The sequence below is a fragment of the Ascidiella aspersa genome, chromosome 2 (assembly GCF_963924565.1).
Source record: "Ascidiella aspersa chromosome 2, kaAscAspe10.2, whole genome shotgun sequence".
Lineage (NCBI taxonomy): Eukaryota > Metazoa > Chordata > Ascidiacea > Phlebobranchia > Ascidiidae > Ascidiella > Ascidiella aspersa.
This window is the reverse complement of record NC_139448.1, coordinates 23,852,069-23,875,927: the sequence shown is the minus strand read 5'-3', so window position 1 is coordinate 23,875,927 and position 23,859 is coordinate 23,852,069. Positions and strand designations below refer to the sequence as shown.

At 37.7% G+C, this 23,859-nt stretch overlaps 1 protein-coding gene across 1 annotated transcript; it reads right to left on the bottom strand.

Annotated features, from left to right (window-relative positions):
• Positions 1-7,365: 7,365 nt before the first annotated feature.
• LOC146164400 (uncharacterized) lies at positions 7,366-23,687 on the bottom strand. The gene is made up of 15 exons (XM_083381673.1): positions 23,556-23,687; positions 23,390-23,435; positions 23,055-23,317; positions 22,831-22,931; positions 22,206-22,290; positions 19,742-20,098; positions 17,807-17,935; positions 16,210-16,324; positions 15,655-15,727; positions 15,081-15,167; positions 12,445-12,696; positions 10,623-10,892; positions 8,997-9,136; positions 8,587-8,788; positions 7,366-7,705 (listed from the first exon to the last, which is right to left on the bottom strand). Exons 1-15 carry the CDS (start codon positions 23,560-23,562, stop codon positions 7,559-7,561), a joined length of 2,274 nt encoding a protein of 757 aa, XP_083237799.1. The 5' UTR covers positions 23,563-23,687; the 3' UTR covers positions 7,366-7,558.
• Positions 23,688-23,859: the final 172 nt, after the last annotated feature.

The window sequence follows — 23,859 nt, the reverse complement described above, 5'->3', positions numbered from 1 at the left end:
AAATGTCCAGGATCACATGGTAGGCTATATGAAAAAATAAACGCAATTTTTTTCCCGCTTCGCGCGATTAAACTGGATTGCAACATGTTATAACGAAGCTTTGGACGTCATCCAGGAAACACTTCTTTCAACTTCTATATGTGGTCCGTGTAATTGTAATTCTAATTGTTGCGTAATTGTATTTTTACCTGTACCATTTTGAGTTATCGAGGCTTGCTCTAATCTTTACATTGATTATATGTCATCGTTCTATACACAAACAGGGCCTGTTGAATAGTACAATGATGAAGCTTTCTATAAATCAAATTTGCTTTTGAAGAAAACATAAGCAGTCGATTAAAATTTTATAACCGGAATCCTGAAGGTGAAAGCGAGGAAAAACGGAACCCTCACTTTTCTCGCAAAAATTGCCAGGGTCAATATTTGATTGCTGAACAGTGACTATCGCCGAAAAAACGTTTGTGGTTAAAAATCACACAAATTCGATTTTCCACAAACTGGGGAGGGGAGAAAATGTAGTTGGAGAATGTTGATATAGGGATAGTACAGAAAAAAAAATATGTGTCTGGTAGTAAACTTTAAGTAAAGGCCAAGTTCCAATTTTTGCTAAATAATTTGTAGATAAAGGTCTGTTTATTAATCCTAGACAGTTGGACTCTTTAAGTTTAGAGCAGTGGTCGGCAACTTACGGCCCCCGTCCGGCCCGCCAATGTAATTTATCCGGCCCGCCGCTTCTTTGACAAATTAGACACGAGTCCATTTTACATACTTTTTGACGTTTTAACTACGCAAGTGCAATGTTGTCGCGTTCCCTCAAAGTAGTTTTATTACACTTTTCAGTAGTAGTATGAATGACGACGTGCGAACTCGAATTTTAAACCAAACAAACAAATATTTCGCGCTTTCCGCCAACACTTTACTGCCTCCTTAAACGTAATTAAACAAGTTTTAAAGTGCAAAAACGATCCGAGGCCCGGCTGATTTACAGTTATTCTACCATGAAAATAACACAATTCCTAGTTATCATTTTGTGCGTCCCGCAGATATATTTCTGAGTTTGGTTTTGGTCCGCGACTAGAAAAAGGTTGCCGACCCTTGGTTTAGAGCAGGGGTGGGCAAATGTATTCAATGGAAGAGTCATTTGCAGAAAATAACACTACTATAGAGAGCCTCAAAATTATTTCATTACAAAAACGGTAAATAATGCAAATTCAGCAATAATAACAGAATTGTAATATAACAAAACGGTAATAATTACCACAATAAAAATAACGGTCAAAGCAAAATAACCCGCACAATATTTATTAATGTCAGTCTTTTGTTTGATTTGCTAATCGCTGAAACCTTAGCAATGGAATTACGTTGACATGCTGTTAACTAACTCTTCTTCTGTGTCTAGTGGTACGTCATAAACAAAATGCTTACCTAAATAATGAAATGCTAAGGAGAGAAACGTTCATAAACAGTACTTTTGGTAGCCACATTTTTTTTTGGAATTTTACGATTCAACTAAAAGAGCCACAAAAAACATGCCGAAGAGCCGCATGTGGCTCGCGAGCCGCAGTTTGCCCACACCTGGTTTAGAGATGGGTCAGTTTTTATAACTGCATATAACAGCCGATGGCAGGTAATATGTTTAGATTTCAGCGGTAAGTATTGACATACTTGTGTCTGGCGTTCGAAGCACTCCTTTGGCGGAATCTGTTTCGCTGCTTTAACAGTGCCCCTTTGTCGCGTATTAACGCTAGACCAGGGTTTTTTTTACCGCGAACCCCTAATTTGTTTTTTATCCTTCGCGTGGACCACGGTAGGCAAGACAATTTCAGGTATGACGTCATAAATTGACGTCACAATACAAATAGACTTCTGAAATCAGCTGTTTCCGGTCAAAAAACGTGAAAGTAAAATGCAGTCTAAATACACTCAGTGCAAAACCGTGATATTTTTATATAAAATCTTTTTTTTTAAAAACTGATACTTCTTAAATATACAATAGTATTTTATTTAGGCCTTCATGGGCCCCCTAAAACTAGTTGACGGACCCTAGTTTAAGAATCCCTGCGCTAAGATTTTAAGGAGCCGAACCGGAACTGAACCGAATATTTTGAAAGTACCTGAACCTTAACCGAACCCGAACCTGTAAAACAAACGGTTCACTCCAGCATGACGTCACAACTTCTATTTTACAGAGTAAAACGTTGATTTTTTACTTTTCAGATATTTCGATAATGAGTTGCTCTTTTTTTTAATACGTCACATAACTTAAATTAAGTGACTTACAATTCAAAGATTATTCTCTAAATTTATTGACCCACATTTTAGATTTAACTCAACTAATATTGTATCCGAACCGGAACTTTATGAACCGGTTTTGAAATGACGATGGTCGAACCGGAGCTGAACCGGAACATTTAAAATGCCCAAAACCGAAACCGGAACTGAACGGGATTCCGAAAAAATCCTTGAACCCTAACCGAACCTGAACCGCAAAAGTCAAACGGTTCGACTCCCTGGTTACAATTAGTATTCTATGGTTTTGCTGTAAAACAAAAAAACGGTCTGAAACAAAACAAAAACCATAAAAGAAATCGAGCAAAAACAAGATATGTCCCGAAAATAAATTTTCGGCCCATATAATTAACTTTTTGTTGTTGATTTTTTCATGGGGCAAAAGAGACACCCGGCTGGGCTCACGGGGCAAAAGAGAATTCAATTGCTTTATTGTGTTGGAATGCCGGATCAAAGACGTCATAATTCAAGTAGTCCATATTGGTATCCATGACGCCTTGCAGCCTGAAAATTCTGTATGAAAGTAGGCCAAAACATACTAGAAAATCAAAATAGCACTATGCATAAGTAGCATTTTATCAATAGAAAAGTTGGTTATCAATAGGCCGTACATGAACTGCCTTATATTTCTCGTATCTGCCTTATATTTCTCTTACCAACTCATTAGCAATAAAACAAATGTCAATCGACCTTTTTTGCAGGAAATTTTGTTACAATTTATGATTTTCTAGCCTTTCTGCCAAATTGATCTCTACTTTTATTCCAGCTACTTTTGTTCCAGGTGCAAAATGCCTTAATGAAAAGTCAACCAAAAAATAAATAGTAAAATTTAAAGTTGAGTTACACTAGTAATGACGGACTTCCTTGTGAGGGGTCCGTTTTGTCCCGCTTGGGGGTCCGTTTTGCCCCAACACTATGCATCGCATGAAATCTCTAAACCAGGGGTGGGCAAACTGCGGCTCGCGAGCCACATGCGGCTCTTCGGCATGTTTTTTGTGGCCCTTTTAGTTGAATCGTAAAATTCCAAAAACATTGTGGCTACCAAAAGTACTGTTTATGAACGTTTGTCTCCTTAGCATTTCTTTATTTAGGTAAGCATTTCGTTTATGACGTACCACTAGACATAGAAGAAAAGTTAGTTAACAGCAAGTCAACGTAATTTCATTGCTAAGGTTTCAGCGATTAGCAAATCAAACAAAAGCTGACATTAATAAATATTGTGCGTGTTATTTTGTTGTTACCGTTATTTTTATTGTGGTAATTATTACCGTTTTGTTATATTACAATTCTGTTATTATTGCTGAATTTGCATTATTTACCGTTTTTGCAATGAAATAATTTTGAGGCTCTCTATAGTAGTGTTATTTTCTGCAAATGGCTCTTCCATTAAATACATTTGCCCACCCCTGTTCTAAACCAAGGGTCGGCAACCTTTTTCTAGTCGCGGGCCAAAACCAATATATGGACGCACAAAATGATAACTAAGAATTTTGTTATTTTTATGGTAGAATAACTGTAAATCAGCCGGGCCTCGGATCGTTTTTGCACTTTAAAACCTGTTTAATTACATTTAAGGAGGCAGTAAAGCAGGGGTCGGAAACTTAGGAGGCAGTAAAGCAGGGGTCGGCAACGGCCCGCCAGTGAAAATCATCCGGCCCGCGACCTCTTTTTCAAACTAGACCCAAGGTCATGTATCATATTTTTTTTAACTTTTTGAACAATACGAAAACGCAAAAAATGTTCGCGCTTCGCGCGAGTCGTCTTGTTTAACTTTCAGCTACATGCTCCTTTTGAGGGATTCTTCTAAGACCAAATGGCCTTGCGCATAAAAACTATTTAAGTGGAAACTAATCGTAGCATGGAACTCTCAAATGAAAGTTTCTCCAACTTAATCTTTATAATCTTTTCTCTGATGAATTCCGTCTTTTATGATAAAAATTGCACCAAAGGGTATCAAAAATGTGTTTAATTTTAATTTTGTGTGTGCGCAATGCGTTACGTCTTCTTGCAAATCGAAAGGCAATGTAAACCAAACAAACGCAATTTTTTTCGCGCTTCGCGCGTTAAATTTTTACTATAAAATAGATATTTCTATTCAATTGCATAAAACATTTAGGTCTGAACCCCATTCAGTGTAATTAAATACCACACGTTTTAATAACAACATTTTTGTGGAATTTTATTACGGCCCGCCGAGAACTTGCTTAGGTTGCTTTGGCCCGCGACTAGCAAAAGGTTGCCGACCCCTGCAGTAAAGTGGTGGCGGAAAGCGCGAAAAATTTATTTGTTTGGTTTAAAACAGGGAGTCGAACCGTTTGACTTTTCCGGTTCAGGTTCGGTTCGGGTTCAAGGATTTTGTCGGAATCCGGTTCAGTTCCGGTTCGGAGGAATTTAAAAGTTCCGGTTCAGCTCCGGTTCGACCATCGCTATTTCAAAACCGGTTCATAAAGTTCCGGTTCAGATACAATATAATTTGCGTTAAATCTCAAAATGTGGGTCGATAAATGTACAAAATAATTTTGAATTGTAAGTCATTTAATCTAAGTTACGTGACGTATTAAAAAGAAGCAAATCATTATTAAAATATCTAAAAAATAAAAAATCAACGATTTTTTCACTCAATATTTATATTTTTTTCATAAAATTTCTAATATGGCGTAACTTGACTTTGTAAAATAGAAGTTGTGACGTCATGCAGAAGCGAACCGCTTTTATTTGCAGGTTCGGGTTCGGTTAAGGTACTTTCAAATTATTCGGTTCAGCTCCTTAAAATCTTATAAAAACCGGTTCAGGTTAGGTTACGGTTCGGATAAAATTGACACAAAACCGGTTCATAAAGTTCCGGTTCGGTTCCGGTTCGACTCCCTGGTTTAAAATTCGAGTTAGCACGTCGTCATTCATACTACTACTGAAAAGTGTAATAAAACTACTTTGAGGGAACGCGACAGCATTTAAAGTTAATCGAGCTCAGGGTTTGTTAACCTTTTAAGACAAGACACGCTTGGCGAGCGAACGAGCTCGATTATTTGGGGATACCGGAATTTCTTGCAAGTTTTTATTACATTGCCGAAAAAAAATGTTAAAAAATATATGTTCAGTATTTCGAATACGTTTTCCGTGACGCACTTGGTTGGCCTCCACGGCGCAACGGTAAAGAAGCGCTGATCTAGTTGAAAACAGAGCATTAAAACGTAAACACAGCGGACGTAGAATGCTGATTCGCGAAATTTTTTGCACTTACGTAGTTAAAAACGTCAAAAAGTATGTAAAATGGACTTGTGTCTAATTTGTCAAAGAAGCGGCGGGCCGGATGAATTACATAGGCGGGCCGGACGGGGGCCGTAGGTTGCCGACCACTGCTCTAAACTAAAAGAGTCCAACTGTCTAGGATTAATAAACAGACCTTTATATACAAATTATTTAGCAAAAAATGGAACTTGGCCTTTACTTGAACTTTACTACCAGACACATATTTTTTTTCTGTACTATCCTTATATCAACATTCTCCAACCACATTTTCTCCCCTCCCCATAGTTTGTGGAAAATCGAATTTGCGTGATTTTTAACCACAAACGTTTTTTCGACGATAGTCACTGTTTAGCAATCAAATAATGACCATGGCAATTTTTGCGAGAAAAGTGAGGGGTCCGTTTTTCCACGCTTTCACCTTCAGGATTCCGGTTATAAAATTTTAATCGGCTACTTATGTTTTCGTCAAAAGCAAATTTGATTTATAGAAAGCTTCATCATTGTACTATTCAACAGGCCCTGTTTGTGTATAAAACGATGACATATAATCAATGTAAAGATTAGAGCAAGCTTGATAACTCAAAATGGTACAGGTAAAAATACAATTACGCAACAATTAGAAATACAATTACACGGACCACATATAGAAGTTGAAAGAAGTGTTTCTTGGATGACGTCCAAAGCTACGTTATAACATGTTGCAATCCAGTTTAATCGCGCGAAGCGGGAAAAAAATTGCGTTTATTTTTTCATATAGCCTACCATGTGATCCTGGACATTTTAGATAGATAAAACGGGCCGCCAGAATACTAGTCTATATTGAGGTCAAAAACACATAAAGTTTTTAAAACATGGCCAGAATTTAGAATTTATTGGAAATGTGAAGTTTTAGTAAACTTTGCTCTTCAAAACTATTTCTAACAGCTCAATATTGTTATTATTTGAAGCAATACACTGAAATGTTAAATCCCAGAGTTAATACAGCACTATGAGAAAACAATACTGTTTTTCGAATAAGATTTTTAAAACCTGCCATAATGACTAAAAACAAAAAAGTTTTTTTTTAATTTTTTTTTAATCGACATACCAAATTGTTTTTTCTGTTCCGTCCCTTGGATCGGTTTAAGTTGTACATACCTATACTACTGTAAACGATTAATTAATTAATTTCTGTGAATAGTAAGGAACACCTGAAATTCTCAAATTTTAAGCTAGTAATGTCCTAAACCTTTCCAACGTACCTGGCAACACTTAGCGGTACAGTACAGCACTATTAGCACAACGAAGCAAACTTTAAATGTTTGATCCCTTGTTTTTATAGTGAAAACTTTGATATAAACATGCAGGGTAGAGTTTGTCACTTAAAAGGTGGATGCGAACTCAAGCCATAAGATCGAAATAAGAACAACATCGACGTCGAAAAAAAACACCCTTCGGAACAAGATCAAAATAGGACTAAAACTTAATAGTTGTAGAACCTTGTAAATCCAAAACGGTCGGAACAAGACGTAAATGATTAAAATTAGGACTAAACGACACTTTACGTAACCACAAACCCCAACCCTAAGTACATCACTAACTCCCCTAAGGATTTAAATCCTAACTCAACATCTAACCCCTATCATCCTCCCCCTTCTGTTTTTTATACAGTGTTTTAGGCGAAGTTTTAAACTAATCACGATGTTCACAAAGTAGTACAACATTTATTACATACCAAAGTAACATAGTAACATTTACCAAAAGGCAGACAAAGTTGGGTGTACACTGTACAGTTTCGTTGTACACCATCCCCAAATAAACAAATGATGACACGTGTAATAAACAATTAATTTCCTATTTGATAAGCAAAAAAGGTTTATCAGTAACAAAACATTGAAGGAAGTAAAATAAAGAGATATATCTCTCTTCTAAACACATACGATTTAAGGTTGCAAAACATACGTTTACCCAACGATTTATTTTTATGAGCAAAATATTTGTCACCAAAATTAACCACCAGTGAATCATTAGCAAAGATTAACTAAAGAAATATCCGTCGAAGTTTGTCCGCAGGGGTAATGGCGTTACATTGGGGACAAAGTTTTTTAACAGAGAGAGCTCGCAACCAACATCGTTCGCAGTAAACATGCCAGCATTGGATCGACGTCAAAGGATCCGTGTAGGAATCCTGTATACAAATATCGGTCAGCCGGCGTTTCAAAACACTGCTTTGCATACAATTTACGCTGCAAAAAAGCATAACAGGGCCGTTGCAGTAAGTTCCAACCAGTTCTACAAAACTGATTTTTTATTTAGGAAAGTTTTTTGTTATAGGTTCACGCGATGCGTAATAGTTTGGACTTTTCGAGTTTTTTTCCAAAACCAAACGGCATTGTGTGCAAACTCGCAAATATAGCTGTTACGAGTTTATCTCATTCAATACAATCCAACAATAAGACTGGCAATTTCTAAAATATTAACGTCGGAAAAAATTAAATTAAGATACACGATTAAAATTTGATTGACAACAAAAATTCTAAATAAGACGACCGAAAAAAAGCCTGAACTGCCAAAAAAAAATATTTCATCAACCCTTGCCCAACCCCAAACTTAAACACAACTTTATCACTAAATCCATAAGTAATATTAACCTTCACCCAACTTCGATCCTAGTAGTTTTTAAACTTGCTTTCTTGCGACGACGGCTTGGGAAAAATTTGTTGGACTTGCAACGCACCCACCAAGAGGAATACTACTACTTTCCATTAGTTATTAGTTTATATTAGAAAATTGTATATCAATTTGCTGCTGTTCTAACACAGCCCGTTGCCTATCCCTAACCCTAAAACAAGGGCAAACAGACTGGTGTCTTAACGGCAATCGTACCATGAACTCAACGGTTTCAGAATGACGATTTAGCATTTATTCCGAGGCGCGGGTTTATATCTTAATAATTCGTACATATTATTGCGCGTTTGGTGGTATTATTACGTCTGCGGCCTTAAACCATGAATATACCGCTGTATATATTGTCGACATTTGCAAGGCTTCCAGTAGCGTACCACTCACCATGCAGATCATGCATCGAGGCGAACTTTCCTCTACGTTACTTGCATGACGTCCCCCTTTTGTCTGTTCATCGAAGGTTAACGTACCAATGGCCGTCGAAGTATGAGACGTATTGCCTCGTGACGGCGAGGTAGTAACATTGGTTGACTGGGCGGACCGGGCGATATTTCCGGACAGATGAGCATTAGGTGTTTTAGAATTCCTGCGCAAAACAGGCCCCGACTGAGTATAAAAAGTTAGGTTTATTGTAAGTGGTTAAACGATGAGACCACCAACTTTGACAGATTATCATCCAAAGTAACAAACCTTATCACAGAGATGATTTCGACATTTCGACAGGTTAATCTATCGCAACACACAAAAATGTGATACACATTTGCCTCGGCGCAACGAGTAAAATTAATACTTACTTTTGCTGCACAGTCGTGGTGACGGTCGAGGTTGTGTGACTGTCACTGTTGTTTATCCGTGATCTACACTTATTTAAATCCTCCTCACTAAACTGAGAGGGTCCAAAAGCTTGACTGTCGTCTGCCTCCACGTTAAGAAACTGTTGAACATAATTTTATTTAAAAATAGATGGGTGTTTGACTGTTGCTTATTTCTCAACGATATAAATCATTTTTTGAGGGCCGAAAGATATTGCTTTTTCCTTAGATTTCTTCTCATGGCATATACCATTATTCATATTTATATAACTCATTACACTCCTTTACAAACGAAAAAATTCGTGTTTATTTGGTTGGAATGGGATAAACTTTAATCTGGGAGACCTGACGCATTAGGCACACAAAAATTGCTCGTGCCCCATATATTGGTTTTCATCGAGCTCATTTTGACAAACAAGTTGTGAAGACATTGACTCCACAGTTGTAAGGCTGCATAGAGACCACGTAAAAATGTCGCCCGAATCGCAAAAATTGAACATTGCGATAATCATGTTTCAAAATGTGTGCGTGTCATGATAAACTACACAATGGCCTTACTGAAAATAACATGAAAAAAATCACGCTAAAGAGCATAGGTTCCCTGGCGCTAACCAATTGTGAAATATGAACGACGGGTTCGCGCGAAGCGCAATATGTTTAGCAGTTTTGTTGTGAAAGTTGGCAAAAACACAGTTTGTGGAGAGGGTGGCATGATGCCCAATCCCTGGGCACAACTTAGATCTTCATCAACCATATCACACAGTTTTGACTAAACATATCCAAAATCAGACATAAAAAGTAGCAAATATTGTCCAAAAACTGAGAAACTGTAGTGGCCCAAAAGCTTGCAAATTGCAAAATCATTAACCATTTATCTTTCATGGAACCAATAAAATCATTACAAAAAGTCAAATATTTTAGTAGAGCTTGCGCCGGGGCGTGCTCCCCGGTTAAGAACCCTGATTTAATAATATATCTGGTAATATTATAACATCATTCATTAGAGATTTTTATCTCCTTTAAAACTCTGACACGCGAAATTAGCAAAAATAGACCCTTTCACAAATGCAAAAACGCCTTACGAAAGACCTCGGTGATCTTGGCGTTAAGTTTTTATATTTTTCGAATCAAATTTAACCTGAAGAATTGCTCATTTTGAAGAGTGTGTCTTTCGGTTTAAGTTAAAATGTGGCTTGTTATCTCGACAGTTAGGGCTGAATAATGCTGAATATTATGATTTATATTTTATTTTATTAATATATTCGCTAAAAGTGTGCTTGCTGGATAGCTTAAGCAAATACAAGGAATCTGTAAAAAATGCAACATATTAGGGCACAATTTTGGGAGATATTACACTATACCAATAAAGTTTAGGGAAGGGGGATTCAATTTTGGATTTTGAATAAAATTTTGATTTTTTTTAATTTCATCTTATAGTATTTTTCTAATAGCCCCAGATAAATTTATCAGGGGTGAGGTTATAATTTGTTATTAATTTTTCATTAAACATTATAATTTTTTAATGTTTTATATACCATAAAAGTAATGAAAACCAAAATCATTCAACTTAAATCTTTGTAATTTTATGAGCATCGCCTGTAGCTTTACCTCGTTTGCTATTGAAGGTGACGACGGTCGAACTAGGTGATAACCAGAGGGCGGGTCTTGGCCTCTTGATCGCTCTACAAGTGCCGAGGCTCGAACACGTGACTGACCGCACCAATCGTACTCAGAACCGAAGCTGTTGTTGCTTCGATCGTCTTCGTTCGAAGCAGTGGGGGGCGCCTGACTGCAGTTTGCCGGCAAGTCAGCCGCGTTGCTCTCAACGTCCACGAACTCGTCTTCATCGTCAGGCGACGGCCGGCAGGTAGCGCTGCGCTGTAAGGCAACAGTATGGCTGAAAATAAGACGCACGGGAGTTTACGAACAAATATAAACAACAATCCTCTTTCCACCTAGATCTCAATTGGAATGGCACCAGGCCTTAAGTCGGGAGTGCGCGACTGCACGTCTGCCCTAAAAAAGCATTTATCGAAACCTGTACAATTCAATAATCGAAAACAAACTATAAGAAGCTTCAAGATTAAGTTCAATTTGGGCGCAATTATAACAAATTATTCCCTTGATTCGTTTGATAAAATAGAATTGAACGTATGTACTTTCTGCAAAAGGGCTACGGAAACCGTATACAACCTGTTTTATTTGTGTCCTGTGACGTGTTTATACTTAGATGAACTGTGCAAACTTCCGAGCAATATTTGCTTTAAAAAGAAAAAAGATGGCGATATACAAAAGTAAATGGTCGTTAGCTGCCTGAGAGTTTTTCTATTATAAATTGTTTTCCTTGTGAATTTTTCGCCATTTAATTTCCCGAATGCAAATCTCTTTGTTGATGCCTCCCTGTTAAGCCTTCGCTTCTAACATGTGTTTTATATCGCCCTTTCTCTCGCATTCGTTTCGTTATGTCCTTGTATGAATAAACTAACAAACGCAAAAAAAAATAATGAACAAATAAATACGCACGGTAATGATTAATGTAGATGACTACCTTTAAACACCAAATGAATTAGTAAACTACTGGACGATAACGTGGGAATTAATTGGAAACAAATCCAAGCCCACTTTCTTCACGGTAACCGCCTGGAAGCCTTCCTTAATGGAAACAGTAACGAACAGTGAGAATGTGAGACGCACACTTCCCCTGCGAAGGTCGCGTTGCGCAATAACTGTCTGCAAACAACCCCTAGAAATTATACATCCACAAGTAAGCAACCGTTGGCTTTGCTAGCACAAAATAATGAAACCCAAATCAAACGCCTTTTTTATGCCATCAATTATTATAGACTAGAATACCATCTTTTACCAGGATAATTAGATTTCTAAAGCAAATACCTATAATACCGACGCATTAGATAATACAAAGATCTTTAAATCGAAGAATTAGTATAATTAAAACTAATATCAAGTCTACCAGTAGAAGGAAACGCAATATCATACAAGAAATAAAGTTAAACTACACCTCCCAAGTAATTACATGTTAACCTCAGCAGTTCGAAGACTACCAAGAAGGAAATTAAACCAAACCATACGCGAGAAACTACAAACCACATCACATCAAAACAAAAACAGCAAAATATTACAAAAACTGCAACAGTATTAAGTCGTAACTTACCGAATTTTTTTTGCGTTTTATAAAAAAAAACACTTTAAATACCGAAAAAAACTGGATCTTATTAGTTTAATTTTATTAGTTGTACTTTCCAATAGGACTATTTATTAACGCGCGAAGTAAAATTCTTTGCTGGTGAAAACGTTCTTCGAACATAATTTTTTTAATTAAGCAATACTAATCATACAACTAATCATACAAAAAATCGAAAAAAAGGCCTGGTAAATATATTAACAAACAAGTCCAATGTAACCTACTTACCCGTCTCAGGCAAGATTCGATGTGATCATTCACTGTCGACAGACAACCAGTAAGACGAGACGAACACACAGGACAGCAGGTGACGCCATCGTCCGGTTGGCCGCCGGCTCCATTGGAGGTCGCTGCTGACCAAAGATGTCGTCCGGCACCGAACAGTGCCAAGGAATTGGCTGAACTGACATGGGGAGGTACACAGTGGCCTACGCGGGCGTTCATCCGTTCCACTCGATTGCTTCTCACTTTTTGATAGGTCTGTTCAAAGACATAGTATAAAACATGTTTGAAAAAAAAAATTTAACAAACTTGAATATGTTAGCGACGGCTAAATCTAACCACCGTTTTAAAAATTTTTTTTTTAAGTTCCGAGTTGTTTTTAGAAGTAGTTTAATAAACTACATACATATATAACGGCCAATGGTTTGTTTAAAAATATCGGTAAAACTAAGTATTTGTAGTGTTCAAATAATAATAATTCACTGCGGTAGTGACAATTATAGAATTCGAAAGATTTTCAATACTGTGAACTGTTGTCACTAATGCAAAGAACAGACCTTGACAAAACAGTTCAAAAATTTGTACTTAAAAGAGACAATGAGCAAAACATAAATCATTTGCGTATTCGGTGTTTACAACACTGCGTTCTTTATATCCGAGCACCCCGTCGCGAAAATCGAAAGGCTCCTGGGAAATTTATAATTCAACCTCGGCGAAACATTCCAATTGATTGCAACTAACCGAACGGAAGCGCAACAGGGCGGGATAAAGCAACAGGACGCTATCATCAATCACGTCCTATTAGCGGGCGCTTTGTACAAATCGAAAAAGCGTTAGGGAAAACGACGAAAACACAAATCGGCCGATTTGCTTAGTCCGGGCGGCTTCGCTTCAGCAAAGCCAAGTCATAAATCACAAGCGACACACACGGAGGGATGACACCACCAATAGCGGCATGACAGGAACGGGAGCCGCTCGATTCCCTAATTAGATTTGGCGTTTTGTGAGGGTTAAAAGCGCGACACGCGGTAGGGCCTTGGCAATTATCGTTTTGTAAGGTCCGTGTAATTGCTAATTGCATCACAGCCGTTTTTCGAATTTTGCTACAGGCTTTAGAAAAACAGACTGAAGCATTGTTCGCCGAATGTGGGCAATATAGAGAAGATAAGTTAAAACTGCTTTGACACAACTTGAAACTTAGTTTATTGCAACACAAAATACCTTCATTAGATGTTTTTAAACCAAAAATTGAAAATTTAAAGACAACAATCGAATATAATTCGTTGAAAAGTAGATATTATTTATTTTATTAATTTAACCATAAAAAAGAATGGATTAACTCCAGTTGTTACAGCTATTGGGTTTAAGCGTGGCGCGAAACCTAACAACGTATAAATTACGCACGCGCCTTGATCTAACAATCACCAAAAAAAAGAATCCATTCCAGAAACAAGTGGGTCATAAATCGTGGTGCGCGCCGTCAACTCGCGGCAAACAGAAGCATCATCAAACGGCGCGGGCCATATCGGGCAAGTGCTAAGCTAAATACGCACGTCTGGCGGTCCTCAGCGCGCGTGGATTTAAAGAGCCATTTATAAACTGATGGTCTGCGCACAAAACGGCTTCGCGATATTTGAAGTCGGCCAGTCGGGACAAACGAACGCAAATTATGACACGTACGGTTCAGCGCTGACGCAATTGGACTTTTTGTCTCCAAGACACGGGATGTTTTGTGTGCAGTGGTCGGTGCGTTGTGGCAGCGAAGACAGGTGCTAGCGTTCGAGACGTCAGCGGCGGCACGGGCGACTCGATTTATTGCAGACGTGCGCGTTTGATTAAGCCTGGCCAGGGACCCTGTTCATCGCTTGCAACGCAAACAACCAACAAAATTCGGATTCCTCATGAATCTTGAAAGGGGCCGCCGTTGTAGGCACGCGAAAAACAATGTTTGCCGGCGATAAGGCATCAACATTGGCAAACGAATGTGATTCGTAGTGGCGTTATTCTAAGCCGATTGCTCCACCACACGCCTCGTGGTGTGCAGACATTTTGTTTGGGAGGCAAACCCTCTTATCAGGGTCGGGTCTATTACTCATGTTTGAGAGTACTTTCGGGTTTTTTGCTTATCAGATAAAGAAGCGTTCCGCGCGTATTACCAGAATGTTTCTTTGACAAGGAGTATTAAGCGCAAAGCAATCAACAACCGGCTAAGTCGTAAATCTGTCATCACGGGGCTTTTTTATGTAATCCAACCTACTTATTATTTTAAGAAGAAATCTTCGAAATGGGTTTCTATAGTCACGTTTGAGAAGGAAATTCATCCCATTTTTCAACAACGGTTACTCCAACTGGGACGTGGAACCCATAATGACAACCGCTGTTTAAAACTGTTTTCCTCATTACGCTGAATTATTTTTTAATTTGATGCTATTCGATTCTATTTGTTGTACATGGTTTTCACGTTTTTTATTCACCATATGATATTCCTGATGAATATCACTCATTATGAAACGAATTTTTTAATAAAGCTCTGAAAAAAAAAAATCAAAAGAATTAAAAGAAATTAGAAGATCTCAGAATAAAAACGTTTATTGCTTAGGAAATATTATAAGGCAGTATAAACAAACAAAACATAGTATTACCTTCATTCGATTCGTCCGATTAGTCTTTGGCGAAAGATCTCTATCTGATAACCGTTTGCTATTAGATGTCGAGCTAGTAGCCGAAGACTGAAATTATGTTAAGATGTTTTAGATATTAGTTCTTCGTTTAAACTTTCAGAATATAATAGATTTTATGTACGAACCTAAACATTTCCCCTAAACCAAAAAAGTTGACAAACAACGTTGAAGATCTGAAACAACTATGTCAACGCCCTGTTTTTTTAATTTTGATAATGTAGTATAAATTGCAAAATTAAAAACAAAAGGTTCTTTGAAATTAAACATGGCTTTATTGCTAAACTTATGGCTATGTTGTTTATTACTTAAATTGTACGGTTTATTTTCAATATAGGTCTTCTGGTATTCGAGGAATGTCGAGTAAGGTATAAGTAATATGTATTAGTTTATATAATATTCATTGAAGACAAAATTTGCATTGGACCAACCTTTACAAACTAATAACGTGAACATATTTTGGTAAAAATTTAGTTCCTTAGTTGGCGAAGCAAACTTATAGTCATGCAAAACGCAATAGCATTACTGCTGTAGTTACTATTTCTTGTCTGAAGCTTGGCCTTCTTTCCAGCGATGTGCGACGATGAATGGTAGACTTTTTTTTCGTTTCGCTAAAATGCGACAAAAAAAAATTGAAATCCAGTAAAACTTTAAGCCGAAGTGGTTCTTAAACTGTTTTTTTAAAAAATTCACAAAATGTTAAAATCATAACTGATAGTGTGTATTAAAGTCTTGTATGCTTGTCTGTACACGTATTTGTAATATCAAAACAATACAAAAAGTTACGCGACACACAGTTAGAATCAATGATTTTTGTTTGACTAGCGACGCAGCAACCGATTTCACTTACATTTACACAACGACCAACTTATCAATTTTACTGTTTTTAAAAATCATCATCAATTCCTGCACATTTTTACCAATAAGTTACAATACACGCGTCTGGGGTTAATAATTATGTAAGCATTTTGTTACTTCAATTAAATTTAGATACGAAACAAAATAAACGTGCGACGGACTTTTGAAAAACTAAAACGACCCAGGGTCGCCCGGAATAGCCACCATAAAGTGACCTAACAAAATTATGTTTAACCTGGAAATTCGTTCCAAACTATCAAGCTCCTGCTGCAAGTGTGAGTTGACCTCGGACGGTCGAACTGTGATTCCACACACAGGACATGTCTCTACAGCAGGACTGCTGCGTTTTCCTTAAAAAACAGACTCAATCAGCGTGAAAAAATCAAACTATGTTTAAAACAAAAAAGTTATGGGAATGTAGTAGATACTTTTTTATATTTTTTGAACTGCGTATAAATGATATATTTTTCTCCAATACCGGCAAATTGATTTATGTGTGTTGCTCCGCATAACACACATTTAATCATGATTTGGGTTTACACCAAATAGGAATGTCAGTTTCAATCTAAGCAGAGTCTATTGATATATTAGATTTAAATAACATAAGTAGCAGAACTAAGCGAATATTTTATTTAAAATGCGCCGATCAGCACCACCGTATATCGGACACCGCAACTCACGACATTCCACGAATTTTAAGTCGTGGCTTCTAAATGACACAAAAAGAGGAGGTCGTCGAGTTCGCATAAACAGGCGATCAGCTAACACGCGATCGTGCACGAAGTATCAGGCGGAACCCTATAATTAGCCATGAATCAAAAACAAATCAAATCCGAGCATCGCGCGCGTCAATATCGTCGGAAAGAGCCGCAAATGCTAAATTTCGTCACGATAAAATAGCGTCTAATCTTCCAATCTGTCATTTGTTTGCAATTAAGATTTGGATGATGCGAGTTCGGCATCCACAGCACGAGAAAAGCAGATGTAGGGCGAGCTAAGCCAGGTCAATATGCAAGACGAATCACAGCAGGGTCTGTTGTTTCGGGTGTGGTTTTATCCTGAAAACCGTATAAACTAATAACGTTTATTCACATTTGTTCGAAAAATGGGCCGTACAATTTAGTTTTCTTTAACGGCGTACGCAGCATGCATTGCTAACGCACCCTTTTTAAAAAACTAGAGTTTGGTAAACTTTTGTTTATGTATATTTGCTATATCCATTTTACTTCCAACTGGAATTTGCTAAACGCAGCGGGGATTTTATCCAAATATATAATAAAATTGAAAATTATGCCGATATTAGATAGGCTGAGCAATTGCAATTAAAAATGAAATATTGTCAAATGTATGACAGCTTGTAATGATGTTGACTGCTAATCGGAAATTAGCTGGTCTTCGTCGTTTTGGTTTATTTTCTAATTCCCAGTTGGGCAATCAACATTCTTTCATAATGCCAAATGCTTGACAGCAGCGAAGCAACGAGATTTAGATGAAGGCTTGCGATTCGCAAGAGACCGATAGTAATAAAGAAGCGCAACAACCTCAATATCCAAAGTCAACAAACTGCTTTGAGGCGGCAAAGGCAGTCAATTTAGATGTCGCGTGTACAACTGACCGACAAGGAGCGAAATAAAAAGCATTTTTCAAGTTGCTGGGGATTCGACAAAGAAAATGGCCAATTTAAATAGATTATTACAAATTTTCGTGTTACAACAAACCTTTAAAAAACAAATACTATTGAAAATAAAATAAAATTAAAGGACCGTCATAAGATTCATTTGGGTATTTGTAGTTATAATAAAGGAAAGAATCGCTGCAAAGGGTTGACATACTTCTGCGAACTCTAGGTGTTTCGTCTGATTGGACAGAAGAGGCGCTGGAGCTCCTTCCATTGGCCGAAAGTGGCGTATCAAGAATGACACAGGGATCTCTGTTTAGCGGAGATCGCCGGTTCGCAATTTCTGTATAAAAACATATTGCGTTTGTAAAAAAAAAAAATAATTTTATTCCACCCGCTTGACTTTAGCATGGCGCGGTTATCGTGACAGGTAAATATAACTTGATGTACCGGCTACTGCTTATAGCAGTGTTTCTTAACCTTTTTTACTTGGGGGCGCACCTAGAGACGTATGAGAACGTGGCGGCGCACCTTACGAGCGAAGCGAGCGCGAAATTTTTGAAGTGTACTTATATTTGTCTTAAATAGCCTGCATTTTTTATTATATGGGTTTTATAGTTGCATATCTTTAAAGGGACTTCCAGCCTTTGAGACTAAAAACGTTATTTTGTCCATTAAAGTCTTATTCCGATTAGTTTTGGACTTATTTCGACATGGTTTTCCTTTTTCTGGCGGCGCACTTAGCAGCCTTCCATGGCGCACCGGTTGAGAAACGCTGGCTTATAGTGTCCCGACGAAAGTTCTCTCTCTCTCCAATATTTTGAGGGAAACATTTCCTTTAAAATTATAGAAGTTTCATGGTTCGTCACATAATTATAAAAATGAGCGTATGTTATCATTGAGGCGATATTTTGTGATCCCAAAAATAAATGTGCTTATCCCTATAATAAACAACTGACAGGCAAGTTTGCATAAAGTTTGAACATTGAAATAACAAACAAAAACTACCTAAAATCACTACACGGGTCAAATGTCGCATCTAATTAATAAGCATTTTCAAGGACAATAACGATGTACTATGCGATAATTGTGTCAGAAAGGCGCAACTCCAAACTGACTGATGGGTATAGATATAGGCTAACCGACTCCAAGTGCTTATAATAGTGAGATACCAGATTATGTGTTGTAAAAAAATGTGTTAAGGTGATGTCTCGATGCAAATTACATCCTAAACTTTTTAGGGCCGCGCAACACAATTTATCGGAACTCGCCCCCCCCCCCCGAGTGTTTAAAAAAAAAGAAACATCGCACAGGCAGTGCAAAAAGACGCTTAAATGTAAAACCTGCAAATTATTCGAAAGTTGTTTAAATTTGTGGTTTTATTTAGCCAACGTTAGTTTTGGCAATGTAATTACCAGCATCAATAGCGTAAGTTGTTTCACACCATATGCGATAGCGTGCACGACGCCTTTCGACCAAAAAACTGGCGAGGAATAGTACTAAAACAAGATGTATATTGTAAATTGGCAGAAAATATAGTTTCGAGCAGTGGCCAAGTGCAATTCCTCCTGACAACACTGTACATTGGTCATTGGGTATAATAAGTATTCTGCCACAATCAGGTTATTGTACAAGTGCAAGAAACGTCAAAACAAGATTAATATCACTTAGGAGAATAGATTAAGTGATTGGAATAAAAGTCACGATTAAAAAATAGCTGAAAACAGATAATAGAGATGTTCGTGTTAGAAAAACGAATATTCAATAAATAAATAAATAACTAAAAACCGGTGAGTCATTCACGTCCCTAACAAACCCCTCAAGACCCAGTTTGAGAACCCCTGAGGTACAGAATGCTCTTAAAATGTGACTTCCAATGTTTGGAAAGTGTAAGAACACTCGAAACCTTTCTCGTCCACAAATTATGTTTGAACTAAATCTACAAAGTTATCAGGGTGGGATCGTTACATTTCTTAAACGAACAAAAAACTGGTAACATTTTATGACTTAAAACAGAAAATGTGACTTTGGTGACTTTTTTTTATTGTTTGCTATATTCCAAAAACATTTTTTTCTGTTATTAGTTTCACTTTCACGTCTCTGTGTTTCGCTTAAAAATATGACTTTTACTGGCCTTGATTATCATTACCTGACGAACAGTCGAGTGTCGAACATCGTTGAATGGGATCGTTTGACAAGCCTGGCTGATGGTTCTTTATCTGCGGATCAAACATCGGACCTTGTTCTCTCGGATGAGCCTGCATCGACTGCGCGAGCGAAAACTCCAAGGCGTCGGCCTGATCGTTTGCAACGAAATAAGGTTCGTTATGCGGCGGCAGGTTGGTGGCGATTCCCCGGTCAAAATGTGGTCGACGTGAACCGGTTTCATCGGAATAATAGGAACACAATGCTTCGGGGTGGGACTGCGCAGAACACGGATCAAAACCGGAGTCGCCAACAGTCCGGAATCGCCGAAGCAGCTGATGCCAGACGGCAACGGGTGTCCCTTGAAGATAATCTTGCTCAAATTCAACGTGTTAAAAAAAATGTCGTCTGGTCAAAGATTATATGTTTCCCAATTGTTAGATGTTTTTGTAAGAAAAGAGTTTTAGTTATATTTTAGGAAATTTTATTTATTTTTTAATTGGAATAATATCGTGTTTTATGGTAGTTTCGATTAAAAAATGTTTTTAAATTCAATCAAAGCGCTTTAATCTTCTAAACAATTCAAAAACGTAATATATATTTTGGTGGCGTTACTGTGTTAAAAGTAAAGACAGTATTAAAATCGTGGAAAACAATCCCCTCTCTCCACGTGTAATCCTTCAGTCGAATTGAACGCCTATCGCATTTAGATTAACGATAAAGTTTAAGAACTGCTTTAAATGGCATCGTGTTTGTACAACGCTTCAGGTGAGTCGTTTGATGATTAGGGTGGAAACCAACTAAAACGTCGTTTAGGCATGTTTGAAATTGTAAACGGGCGCGAAGTATCAACATGAGATGATAAGGTTGGCATCACTTCCATCACAGGAGGAGATACTATCAGAATAAATCAGGTCGTCCGTCGAACTCATGAAGACGATAATAGACTATAGAGGGAATGGCTTTGCGCGGGGAGACGGGAGAAAGCGCCGGCCAGCAAAATGGCCAAGGGCCTAAGCAGCAGGATAAAAGTAATCTGAGCCCTAATCGACAAACTCAATCACCGCGGGTTCAAGATTACGCATGCCCGAGCGACGTATCAAGTATTTGGTATATTGCCGGGATTAGGAGTCAAGGATAAAAGCGTTAACAACATCTTCACTGCAGTTGTTGCTCTTTTTCGAGTGACGAGTAAATTTTGTCCAAGTTTGCCATAAATCGTTTTATATTTTAGAAATGGCACAACACCACAAATGTTTAGACTGGGACAAGTAAACGATTCAGACCAGTTATGTAGCGAAATAGTTTGACCGTTTTATACCATTTGCTGATTGCTGGTTAAATTAATATATTATTAATTTTTCTTGATTCGTGGTATACGATGCTATATATAGGCCGGGCTTTGTTTATTTGGGCACTTATGTTAACAAAGACGAACGGTAGTTTAAGAAACCGCTTTGTACAATCAGTTTAAACATACAACAAAATGCGCTCGAAATCGCAAATTGTCGAATCATGTTGACTTTGGCAGAATCGGTCTGTGACAAAAATACAACTTACAGGTATGTTTATTGTTTTTAGAATATTCGCGTTGTTTATTTGGCTCGAGTCAAGATGCATTTTGTATATGTGATTCCTGCTTGGGATATATTTAGTTTTAGGCGAACTGCCTCAAAAATAAATAATAAAGTAATGCTAGGCGATAAATATTTTAACAACGTTTAACACTGCCGTAAATCAAGCCACATACTTAATCAAACTGTAGTTTGCTTTGCTTTATCATATTAGGTTTATAAAATACAGCATTTTGTACAGATAGGCAAAAAAGGCAAAATACAGATAGGCAAAATTATTAGACATTTGGCAATACGTAGGAAACGCATGACGCAGCTTTTAAACATTAGAAAATATATATCACGACATTGTAAAGATTAGTTCATCTTGAGAATGCTCACAGGAAATACACACCTTTTATGGCGACACCCTAAACCTTGCTATCAGCACAACAAAATCTAATCGTCAGCTCAGGTTTTATCACCAGACGCTAAAAGTTGCCAGCGAAAAAAATACTTTTATCTTTTAAGAATCTGGATAAAACAATCACAAATATGTTTTAACGCTGGTGCGCCTATAATCCTATATACAGCAATCTGAGGTTAAAGAAGATATCGTCACAAAACCTAAAATCATCAAAAGATTTTATTTTCTTTTTTTAGTTATAAATGCAACACATCCGCATCAAAACGCTAATAAACTTGAAAGGGGATCCCAGCGGCAGAATTAAAAAAGAAAGGTAATATTTTGGCCAGGAATTACTCTTGTGTTTTAAAATGTTCAAAAAATTATTTTGGGAAATTGCTTTCTAAAATTCATGTTTAACTACTACGTTACCTTCGTTGTGTTTATCTTCTCAATAATATTGGCGTTGTAGTGCACTAAATTTTTAGGTAAATATACAACAAACCAACCTGCGTTATAAGATGAAACTGGAACTATAGGTGCTATTTGGCGAGAGGGTGACCGTTTATCTTCTGTCAGCGATTCAACGTCAAACTGTAATTGAACCCACAGATTAATACTAAAGTTGACATTAGTTGGTAATTAGGGGTGTCCGAATATCCAAATAGGACCAATATCCGATACTAGAATGCAGTATCGCTACTGGTGTACCAGAATGGCATGGTTTTAAAAGCGCTGGAACGTCAGGTGCTTGGGGCCAACCGCAAGCTTAGACTCAAACTAACTCACACGCCATTTAATTAATACGTAGCGTAGCATAACGATTGAGTGATGTCAATGTTTTGACCTGAAGCGCATTGTAGGTTTTTTCATAATCTTTTAGGTGGTACTGGTAACAATATTTCAAAAAATTACCCTGTGAAAACTGCCAATACAAAATAAACTTTCGATTGCTTCTAGGACAGAAATAATTGAATTTTCTATTTTTTTGGATGCAAAATGGGTATTAAATTGAGAAAAATGATATGTGAAAAATATTAAAATAAAAAAACCATGAGATTCGGATAATTTATTATAGTTTCTAATTGTTTGTTTAATCGACACGGTATTCTATTCGCGGTAATTGTACTTCACCTGTTGCCGTTGTTTTTTAAAAGGAAGGTGGTGGCTTTCTTCTGATTGGTCGTGATTTAATTCGTTGCGGGTGGATAGTACGCGCGCTTTGCTTTGAAAATCTACAATGAAACAGATATCGTTGATAAACGATTACGTCGTACGCGATAGAAATATCCAGCAGGTAATCTTAGATGCAAGAGCAATAATTTAGGTCAATGGAAGTTATTTAGCGACCATCTTACTGCGCAATATTTGATTGGATAGGTTCTGACCAACACAGCCGGACGCAGCAAGCGCGACTAGAGCAGCCGCAGAAGACGACTGCTGCTGTGAGATCGGGTTATTCGAATGAGGGTAGCCGGAGCTTGACTGCTCGACGCCGGCGGCCAGGGGATAGAAGTGTGCGATGAAAGGGTGTGGAGCGGACGGTGGAACCGTGGCAGAAATGGCGGGCGCCGGCGTCTGCTGCGACAATGCGGGCGGAGCGCCGTTCCCGAAGTATCTGCTGTAACCAAAGGTTAAGCACCAAAGGTTAAGCACCAAAGTAATCATTCACTCAAAGCAAAATTGTCGTTACCCAAAATCGGCTTGAAATCTGCTGAACGGCGAATACTTGTCAGCTCCTGAAAGCAAAAATACTCAGATCGTGATATCAACATATAGTGATCGAGATATTAGCGTATAGTGGTACAGTTTTATTGACTAACAACTAAACAAAACGTTAACCCTGTAATGCTACTTACCTGACATCCTGAAGAAATAGGCTACTGTGCTACCGATACGTAACTGTTGATCAGGTAATAACGCGATCGAAGTCCAATACAACCTTTTAAAGCTCTCGATCACTTATTAGGCAGCGAGAGAGGGGGCTAAAGTCGCAGACAAATCCGAAAAACGTCAGTGATGAGCGTTTTGCGTGCGATTGCCTTTTTCTTTTTGTGAGGCGAAAGCATGTGGAGTTACTGCTGATCATTTTTTACGGTTTAAAGTTTATTTAAAATCATTTTTAAGCCGTATAAAGGTATGTAAGATATGCCGACCAAACAA